Source organism: Strix aluco, chromosome Z (assembly GCF_031877795.1).
Source record: "Strix aluco isolate bStrAlu1 chromosome Z, bStrAlu1.hap1, whole genome shotgun sequence".
Classification (NCBI taxonomy): domain Eukaryota; kingdom Metazoa; phylum Chordata; class Aves; order Strigiformes; family Strigidae; genus Strix; species Strix aluco.
The window spans coordinates 89,697,322-89,708,357 of record NC_133971.1 but is presented as its reverse complement, the minus strand read 5'-3'; the positions used below and the strand labels follow the sequence as shown (position 1 = coordinate 89,708,357).

The 11,036-nt window shown below is 42.0% G+C and overlaps 1 protein-coding gene across 1 annotated transcript; it reads left to right on the top strand.

Annotated features, from left to right (window-relative positions):
- The first annotated feature begins 696 nt into the window (after positions 1-696).
- Positions 697-2,766, top strand: LOC141918285 (uncharacterized). The gene has a single exon (XM_074812572.1). It carries the CDS (start codon positions 1,050-1,052, stop codon positions 2,763-2,765), a length of 1,716 nt encoding a protein of 571 aa, XP_074668673.1. The 5' UTR covers positions 697-1,049; the 3' UTR covers position 2,766.
- The last annotated feature ends 8,270 nt before the right edge of the window (positions 2,767-11,036 follow it).

Sequence of the window (11,036 nt, the reverse complement as noted above, 5' to 3'; positions counted from 1 at the left end):
TGTTTGAGGATCACTGTCTTGGACATAAGGGCATAAATTTTGCATGAAGGTCTGTAAGGAACTGTGTTAGACATTGTTTGTCTCAACATTGCTGCTCCGTGGCCACCACTTCCCACCCCCAGCATCCTGTTGTTCTAAAGGAGTACGCTACAGAGTCCCCAACAAAACCACGACGTCCGCTCAAAGTGAGAACAACGACAGCCTTGGCAGTGCCTGCCAAGCTGTACCTGCGCGCAAGCTGGGTGCGGGGAGAAGGGACTGCAGGCCGACACCACCCCCCCACCCCCCCCGCCAGCACAGCCACCATGAACACCTGGGCATGCGCATATGGAGGACCACGGGGCGGCACATATTACAATGAGCTCCGTGGAAATGGGCGGACTCTTCGGGGAAATCGTGGGGACTAAAGGACTGCGTACTCCTCTCTTGGGGCCACTGTCTTTGCAACCTGCCACTAACAACTGTTACCTGGAGCTGGGACCTCGGCGGAGCTTGGAGCACCACCACCTGCACTGAGGCCGAGTCTACGGAACACCATTGGATCCCTGGTGGTGGCGGTAATTAGCTGCATCTCTACTGTTTTCTGGCTTAGGGATTCTGACTTTCTCTTTCCTTTTCTCTCTGTCCTATCGCAATTACTAATTGTTACGGGAAATAAAGTTCACAAGGTTATACAGCATCTGACCTCGTTTGTGTCTTAATCTCGCTCTTGGGATCGTTTAAGAACCTGCCCCGATATTGGATCGGGACATTTTAAATTGGCGTCACGGACAGGATCCCTTGAGACGAGAGTGCTGTACTAACTTGCTGTGTTAGATGCAAACCTCTCAGGATGAAATAACCCCCTTTTTGTGTTACAGTAAGTTGTGACCTCCTGAGACTGAACAGGGGGTACTTGCATACCCAGGTGTGGCCCTCTCAGGACGATAAATCCCCTTTGCATTGCTTTTGTGTTAAATTCAGATTTGGCCTCCTGAGAGTGAACAGGGGAAATTTGACATTGTGTAATATTCTGTAACTGAGGAGTTGTTGTTTTGCTTTGGAGAAAAATGAGTATTGCTTTAGAAAACCCCTCAAAAGAGGAAGTATCCAAGATAGGGAAGGAAACTTTGTTTAAATTGTTAGAGAAACATAAATCAAGACCTTCGGTGCCTGGAATGGATTGGGCCCGAGGGAATTGGTACAACTTACAGGCTGTTACTGATAGGATTGTTGCCCTGCAGAAAGATGCGAAAGTCAGGTCTGGCAAGGGCAAAGGTTTTATATGTGCAGTCCTGGGTGCCAGTCTGGCAGCTGCGGTGGAAGAGAAAAGGCAGAAGTTGAATCAAACTGATATGGTAATAGACTCCCTGCAGAGAGTCATACAGACCCTGCAGGAACAATTGAAAGAAACCAAAGAATTTCTAGAGAAGGAGAAGAAACAAAATATAATATTAAAGGATGAATTGAGGGAGCAACTTTTGAGGAAAACGGATACTCTGGCGAAGGCAGAGGTGAAACTTCTGGAGAAGAGGATACGGCAAATTTATCCCCAAGGGGATTTGCAAAAGGCAAAAGAAACCGTAAAAAGCCCCCCCCATATGTATCCACTGGTTAAAACCGAGTATGTGTACGAGGACGATAGAGATAAGCGTCCTCAGGTTATCACCAAAGAAGTCCCATTTACATCAACCGAATTGGCAAAGTTGAAAAAAGATTTTGCAAGGACTGCAAAGGAATCAGAGACAGAATATGTGTGGAGAGTGTCTTTGTCAGGAGGGGATGGAATCTTATTGTCAGACAAAGAAGCAGAAGGATATTGGGGTCCGGGTGTGTTTTTAAGGACCGGCGATCGCCGAGCCCCATGGTCATTGACTCAGAGAGTTGCGTACTGGGCTGGAGGGCTGAACCCCTTGGAGAGGGGGGATCCCCTTGCCATAACAGGAACGGTGGATCAGTTAGTGGAAAGTGTGCAGAAGGCAGCCTGCCTGCAGATGATGTATGATCGGGAGCTCAAGCCTAACCAGGGCTCCCCGATGATGATGCCTGTGGACCCAGAGAGGATGACTCCCCTGATACGAGGACTTCCTGACTCCTTGAAACCCATTGGCATTCAGTTGCAAGGGAAGATTCAAAACACCCCCAATGCGGAAAGAATGACGGCTGCTCTGGAGGGGATAGTGACCCCTGACCACCGACAGCCAGGGAGGAAAGTATGGACATGGGGAGAGGTAGCCCAGGAATTGATTAATTTTGGGAGAAAATATGGCCCCATTGGTGGATCATCCCAAAGAACTGAAACCAAGGTCGTACGGGCTGTGGAGCAAATGAATGGGCGACAATCATCCATGAGGAAGGGCCAAGGCTTGGGATCACCCCGATGTCAGAATTCTGGGAGAGAGAGACCCCTAACTCGACAGGGACTGTGGCAACTAGGGCTTCAGAAAGGCATTCCCAGTGACTTGATGGACGGACTCCCAACCCAAAAATTAGAACAACTTGTGCAGAACTGGCGGGTGTCACTGCACAAGGTCTCCAGGTCCCTAAAGAGGATGGCAAGGTCAGTTGCCTCCTGCCCGGCCTGGAGGACAGCTCGCAGCTGTTACACCTCCACCCCCAGCAATCCATCTCATTTTCCAGGACAACCTGTCTTGGTCGCACTTCCTACAGTGGGCACAGTGCCGCTGGTGTTGGACACACCCCTTAATAAGTACACCTGGAAGGCCAAAGATGCTTATAGAAAGGAGCACAAAATTAATACAAGGTGGATTATTCCATCTTTCTGATTATAACTCACCTCTGGTTCTCAAAAGGAACCGAGAAGATTTTTCTTTCCTTTTCTCTCGCAGGTCAAACCTCCCCCGGAGAACGATATACTGAGTCACGTCGGGGGATCCTTATGTGGTTTTTGACCCTTTGTATAGTATTGATGTTTGTTGCCTTATTAATATTTGTAGGATGTGTTGCGTACCATCGTCGAAACTGTTCTGGGCGACCGTTCTCCTCTCCCTTGGTTCCGGAGGAAGCTCTGGCTCTCTAAGTGCTAACCAAGAATGGTGGGTCAGCAATTTCAATACAGTCCATACTGGACTGAGGATGCTGATCCCTGGCAACTCCACTTTCCTGGAAAAGGTACTTGTTGCCTTAAATGGACAAAAAGAGAGAGGAGTACGAGTCGGGGAAAGTGTTTGTGAATGGGCTTTATTCCCAGGCTTTGATTATTATGACCCCTATTGTAGGCCACCACTCCAGTCACGGGGTGGTATAACAACCCACTACCTCAGTTGGGAATAAAATTATATGATAAGTTAGGGAACAAAAGGATTGTCCGCAACCAGCGATCTGTTGAGTTTAAAATAGGTGAAACTCAAAAGTGGGGGGAAAATGAGTGGCCCCCTAAAAGAATTATTGAGCATTATGGGCCTGCCACTTGGAATCCCAATGAACCGATAATAACTAATATAGACCTTGAACTCAACAATCTCAACAGATGCACACTGCAATCCTTCAACATCGCATGGTTTTAGACCACCTACTAGCTGAAGAGGGAGGAGTGTGTGGAAAACTAAATGTTTCTAATTGTTGTCTGGAAATAGCCGATGTAGGTGAAGTAGTCCTTCAGCTAACCACAGACATTAGGAAACTAGCTCATGTCCCCGTTCAAACATGGAATGGTTGGAGTGGTGATCTATGGTCGTGGCTACCCGGAGCACCATGGGTAAAGCAGCTTCTATTTTATCTCATATGTGCATTTGCCGCCTTGATGTTTTTGCCGTGTGTTATTCCTTGCTTTATTCAGTTAGTCCAACGTGTTGTCTCTAACATGCAATTTATATCTACTGTCTCACCTGATGGTGTAAAGCAGATTCGTATTGTTCGCCAACCAAAGCCTGTAGCTGTACCAATCATTTAAATTTTGAACTTAGGATAGACGCTTTTAGGCCTAAACCGCACATGCGCTCTGGGCTGGGGGCGCCCATTTTGGCGGATTCCCGGCTCAGGCAAGTCTGACCACCAGTTATCCTTCGGCATTATATCTTGTGATAGTAATCAGAATGTATGCCCTTTTAATACTTGATTTTCTGGCTCTTACTTTGTTGGCTATTGCTGTATTTACTCTTGCGTTTTGTATGTTTTCGTCCGGTAAGTGTCCATGTAAACCGTCTTGTAGTTGTGCTGTCTCATGTAAACAACCATCTCCCTCCCCTCCCCGCCGTCAAGGATCGAGAGCACATTTCTCGGTCCGCCCTAAGACGGGACCAAGGGCACATTCCTCGGTCCGGTCTGAGACAGAGCCGAGAGCTCATTCCTCGGTCCAGTTCGAAATGGAACCAAGATCGCATTCCTCAGTCCAGGTTGGGATAGAACCGAGGACGCATTCCCCGATCCTGGCTGAGACAGCGCTTTAACCTTAAAATTAGTTCAAAACCTGTTAGTCAATATTGTTATTGTTATCTTTTTATAAGTTTATTTAGGAGGTTGTTAATATTGTTATAGATAGTGTTGTTTATTTACTTTTAAGTTTGAGAAAGAAGTTTCTAGGCCCTAATGGCGCATGCGCAGTGGGAAAAAGGGGGCAGGGAAAGGAATTTTTTCCTGCTGCGCATGCTGATCCCAACTGCAGCGGACGGTGTGGACGGCCAGAGTCTCAAACATTTTGTGGTATTTTGGTTAAAACCGCGGGCAAAGATGGAAGATGTATCAGATTTGATTTTGATTCATGTTGTAATCTTTGCTTTTTTAATTGCTATCCTAATTGTTATGCTTATTCTCCTTTTTTGTCCCTGTAAATGCCAATCATGTAAACTGCCATTACGTTCTTCTGTCAATTCATCGGAACCTTAAAATTAGTTCATAAGATGCTTTGGCTTTATAAAGTTGGTTAGTTGTAAGCATGATATATCTGTTAAAAGATGTTATTGGTTATGTGTTTGTCAGTTAAAAATGTTTATATTTGTTGTTAATGATATGTTTGTTAGTAAAAATGCTTATAGCTGTTAAGGATATTGTTAAAGACATGTTTATAGAAAGAAAAATTTGCGGGAAATCTTGTTCTTTGTTGCATTTTGCGCTTTTCTGGTCTTTCTCTCTCTCTCTCTGTACTATTATCTTTATCGCCACCACGAAGACAGCAATGTTGAGCCACGGGGTGGTGTAAGGAACTGTGTTAGACATTGTTTGTCTCAACATTGCTGCTCCGTGGCCACCACTTCCCACCCCCAGCATCCTGTTGTTCTAAAGGAGTACGCTACAGAGTCCCCAACAAAACCACGACGTCCGCTCAAAGTGAGAACAACGACAGCCTTGGCAGTGCCTGCCAAGCTGTACCTGCGCGCAAGCTGGGTGTGGGGAGAAGGGACTGCAGGCCGACACCACCCCCCCACCCCCCCCGCCAGCACAGCCACCATGAACACCTGGGCATGCGCGTATGGAGGACCACGGGGCGGCACATATTACAATGAGCTCCATGGAAATGGGCGGACTCTTCGGGGAAATCGTGGGGACTAAAGGACTGCGTACTCCTCTCTTGGGGCCACTGTCTTTGCAACCTGCCACTAACAACTGTTACCTGGAGCTGGGACCTCGGCGGAGCTTGGAGCACCACCACCTGCACTGAGGCCGAGTCTACGGAACACCGTTGGATCCCTGGTGGTGGCGGTAATTAGCTGCATCTCTACTGTTTTCTGGCTTAGGGATTCTGACTTTCTCTTTCCTTTTCTCTCTGTCCTATCGCAATTACTAATTGTTACGGGAAATAAAGTTCACAAGGTTATACAGCATCTGACCTCGTTTGTGTCTTAATCTCGCTCTTGGGATCGTTTAAGAACCTGCCCCGATATTGGATCGGGACAAGGTCTCTTTAAGGACATAATTTCTTTTGGGATTTGATTTCTTGTATATTATGCACTAACAAGAAATATAAATTACCACTGTATGTGTTAATTAGAAGAATAACAACAAAGCAGATATGGATGTGAAAAAAAATGAAGGATCCCTATGGGTAGGATATCGATTTCATGCTCTGCCTTAGCCGGGGTTCGTGAAGGTTCATTGGGAGAGGAAGGGGAACACAACTGCAAAGTAGAACTTTTAAAGCTCAGAGCAAAACCTGCTAATGAGAAGATAATCCAGGAGATACCTCTGGAAAGAGTATGTCACCAATGACTAGTTCTTTTCTACAATCCTTGATTTGCCACAAATCTCGGTTCTTAGTCCTGGAGAAATCTCTTGGGCATAAAATGAAACAATGCAAAGCAATGCAAAATAATTAAATTAAATTAAATTAAATTAAATTAAATTAAATTAAATTAAATTTTAAAAATGCACATATAAACAGTGAAATATCTGTGAATTTCTAATTTTTGACATAATGATCCCCCTCTCCCCTTTTTCAAATGTCATCCCTAATTCTGTAGTGTATCATGCCATCACAAAACATCCATTTAATCAAATGCCTTCTGCACCTGGGACACTGCTAGTCAATATATAGTAAACAACAAATGTGTTCCAATCTAAAGCGGGGACACTATGTTTCAGAGAGATCCATTGATCTGAAATGGCAGAGTTAGTCTTCTTTTGTGAAAAGAATCTTTCAAATAAAGCTACTTGAGTGTTTGAAGCTGTGAGTACTTTGATGTTTCAAAGCCTCAATTATTTAGGTACCACAGAGCTGAGCATTGTGTATCTGCCAAAGTCTCGTTTAAAAAGCTCAGATGGCTAAGATGTCATGTTCTGTTCAAAGTCTTCCGGTGACTGAAATTAAGAGAAAAGCCCTTTCATTTTAGTGACTCCTAAGGCTCTCTCAGCATCCACTCTGTTGTGCTTCAGCATGACACCATTAAATGCTTGCTTGCAATTTGAGTACATTGTCAACAGAGCAGATGGATTCTAACTAAGGAAGTGGTATTTATGCTGATAGGCTGTGGTAAAAGCAAAACAAACAAACACCACCACCTCCACCCCCAGCTTCTGGTTTGTCTTATTAAGGGATAGAATTCAAATGCCTGGCTGAAAAGCGGTTGTACTGATGCTATCATCTTTAATAATTAATTCAGTCTTTGTCTCCACGACTGTGTAAAGGCAAGCGTTCACCTATCCTCAATTTACTACAGCTGAGGAGAGAGTAGTTCCATCAATAATACATCATGCTGGTTTCTCTTATTACTAACATATTATTGATTATTTTTATGTAGACTCCTGAACTAAGTTGCATTACAGTAGTTCAGCAAGTCAGCAAGATCTGGCCCACAGACCAAAATGTGGTATCCAGACAACAATGAGGTCACCCTTTAAACAAAATGGTTGAATAGAAATAGGTGGTTGAGAGATGCAAGGAAGGATTTACAGGTGGTATTGTGAGTGTGAAGACACAGGCTAAATCCAACTTTAGGCTCATAACTGAGGTATTTAGGCTAGAATACTTTAGATAAATTACTCTCTGTTCCCTCTTTAGCTGCTGGAAAGCTACAGGAACCTCCAGGGTGATTCAGATCTAAGCAGAATAAATTGCTACTTCAGGAAGTATATTTTTCTCTTTTGATTATATAAATAGACTAAGCTACTAAGTAAATGGTCTTATCTAAGTGCCTAAAATTCAATGGAATTAATCTTTGCCTTTCTTCCTGTTCATGAAATAATATGTGTTCCCTGATTAAAAAGGGGAAATAACATGAAGAAGGAAGTAAAAGACAGGTGGAAGACTTAAAGGTGTAACAGGTGAAGAGATAATTGACACAAGCCCTTTATATATCGGTATATTTTCCATTCTTTAGGGTTGAGTCTAACTCTGAGTCTTGGGCAAAAGACAGAAGCAGCTCTGAGAAGACAGATTGTTCCATCATTGCCTGTTATAGGATTTTTTGTATCTTTCTTTGAAGTGTCTTGTAACCAGCCACTAGATGGACTACCAGCTTGAAACAACACAGCAGCTCCTGCTGTGCAGTGAAATGGTGTAGGTCAGCAAGTTGTCCTCTCCTGTTGTCACATCACCACTCCATTTTCACATACAGGTGCCTTCACTTTCATGTCAGTACTCAAATTGAGGGTGGAGAACCGAGGTTTAAGTCATGAACAGGTAGAGTATTACACCCTGGCAGCTGGACCCAGATGTATTGAAAAACAAGTCTGGGTGTTAAAGATTAGGGAGTTAAACATGTGGAAGTCTTCCACAAGTCAGTTTGCCACAAATGGTGCTAAGGTGAATCTCTTTAAGCAGTCTTTCCTTTGGTCTACTCAGATGTTGGTACTCATTGCAACAAACCCACTACCTGTTGGCATTTTGTACTTATTCCCTGTTTTACTAGGTAGATACAAACTACTTTTCCTATTATTTTTTTGCTACTCTTACCCTGAGAGAGAATAATGTCTACAGATAGAGAATTTAGCCCCCAAACTGTCATTGTGCTGTTATTACATCTCATTTCCTTGCAATAGAGATCTTCCCGCTTCAGGCAGGTTAGGACATGGGTACACAAGTACTGGGTGTGGAGGTTGTTAATGGAAGCGACCTAAGTCAACAAAGAGTTGCAGGATTCACTATGAACACCTTATTAGTTAGAAGCCTAACATTAGGGACTGTGAAATTCTCTGCAACTCTAAAATTACCTACTTTTATTTCATCATTTCACCACTATCTGCAGCTAGAAGACATCTCCCATGAAAAATGCAAACTTCTATCCATGGGTAGGGGAAAAAATCTGCTATTTTTGTTTGCCTTTTTCTTATTTTTAATGAAAACATATACCTTGCAATATGTAACCACATTTTTTTACCATTTTTCACTCAAACTGGTTTGATTGACTTTCTTTTGACTTATTTGAAAGCTAAAAGGCTAAGGAAATAACATTTTTTCTTCCTTTATTTTAAGGCCAAGACCCAAATCAGTTTTTGGTTGAAACAACCCCATAAGAGTATTTAATCACATAACTTTCAGAGAATTTGATACTTTGATTGTTCTTGTGTCCTTTCACAAAATTATGTGAGGAGTTACCAGGAGAGAAGACTGTAACATAATCATTGAGACAATTAGTTTAGACAACCAGTTTAATTTGTTTGAGATTCTCGATTCAGCTATAAAGAATTCACTTCTTCTTGAAAACAAAAGCTGGGGAGTTTAATTAGCTTGACTTCTTCCTGATGTGGAAGGAAAGCAGAGATATCAACATGATTTTGACTTGCTTGATATCTCAGCTAGTATACAGTGGATGCCAATTAGAAAGATATATAGACACTGCAAGTTCTTCCAAGCCCTTATGCTGAGCAACCTTATTAATTATCACTGTTCTGTATAGCACGGACAGGTAGGTAGTTACACCATTATGAAGCAAGTTAGATGCCCTGTCTAAACTAGGTGCATCAAATGCCTCATTTCAGTGTACCTCCCTGTAACAATATCAAGTTGAGGATAGAGATATATCTCTTGTCTCCAAGGAGAAAAGAAAAACCCATATTTTTGTTAATGAGATAAATTTGCAGGTCAATATAGTTTTTAATTAATTTTTAGCTTCAGTTTTAAAATATAGGGGAGAGAGAGAGAGTGAACTGAGCAGGAAGATAAAAGAAAGGGGAAAATCATAGGAAATAATAATAATAAAAAAATCTAAAGCTAACTAGTGAGCTAAAGTAACTTTAATTTTTCTGGTTTATTAAAACATATTCAAGTCTTTGATGGTCTATGAAATCTGGTATCCCATCAATTACAATCTCAAAAGATTTCTGAAGCATTTTTTAAGCGAGAAGTAAGTAAATTATGGGTTTGTCTTTTAAAGTGTGTTTTATTATGTCATTACTTCAAATAATGTCAGTAACTCGGTACCAGTTTGAATGGTTATGGAACATTTGTAATTCAAGGGGGTGTGATTATCAGTGTATATTCTGGTATAAAAAAGACTTTAGCCAGATTACTTTTTATCGGCTCATGAATTTAGATGCAGTTCCTTTAGCTCCATAATGCAGCTGTCTGGGGTAGATATATGCAGTCCTCCAGATTGGCTGCCATTGAAAACTTGTAGTGTGAGACTCGATAGTTTGTACTGGGAGGAACTCTACTGGTTCATGGGTAAAGACACTTTGAAGCAAAAAAAAAAAAAAAAAAAAAAAAAAAAGGAAAAAAATAGTACTGAAAGTCAGCCAGCCATTTCACAAGCTGAGATCCATTTCTGCAACTCATCCTGTGGACAAAATGTTCTGGTCAATCACCTGAAGCCATTCAGTAGATTTAATGCATTTTTTAGCTTCTTCCCCCAACAAACAAAACCTGTACTGTCTCTGACATGAAACCATTAATTTAAATTCCAAATTCATTCTTTATACTTAATGTGTTTGCATTTAGATTCTAAAATCATTTGCAAAGTAGGAGGAGGGGGGAAAGCAAAGGTTGGCAAAATTCATAGTGCCAGCAATTTTCCATCCATTGAAGATTAAATGCAATACATTCTGTATACACCTATGTGACTATCACACACAGCACAATAACTCAGCAACTTCAAATGATTTAATTGGCAAGCTGCATACCTCTGAAAAAAACCAGTGGAATAATGCAGAAGTTACTCATGTGAACTTGGTCAAATGGTTTTTCAAAGATGACAAAAAAAGCTTTCTTATGAAGGAAGACACAAGTCACGCTTCTGGTTAATGCAGATTAGCATGTGGCTAATATAATGTGTACTTTTCTGTCAGGACATAGCTGAATATAGGCACAGCTTACTGACTGATCTGTTGGACTTGGGCTTTGTCAGCTGAACCCTGTAAGTAAAAGACTCCCTTAGTAGACACAGATGAATATTAGGAAGTATAGGGCAGAGTTTAGGAAAAAAAAATACTAGGATTTATTTCAGCAAAGTAAATAAGTTTAGAAAATATAAGAGCACTATGAAGGGAGAGAAAGGAAAGTTTTAATGGTTCCTTGCAGCTCCTAAGCAGACCCTTGCTGTTGTAAGATAGTGAGAGTATTGGCTACCTTCACAGGAGATTTTGGGAATTGAGATCCTCAATATTCTGGGACATAGCTTGGACAGAACTTCATGTCAGCAAGGACTGTATAGCTTTGAGTTTTTAAA

Bases quoted from the DNA above. Each gene is read 5' to 3' on its own strand.
- LOC141918285 (XM_074812572.1), top strand. From the start codon at position 1,050: ATGAGTATTGCTTTAGAAAACCCCTCAAAAGAGGAAGTATCCAAGATA.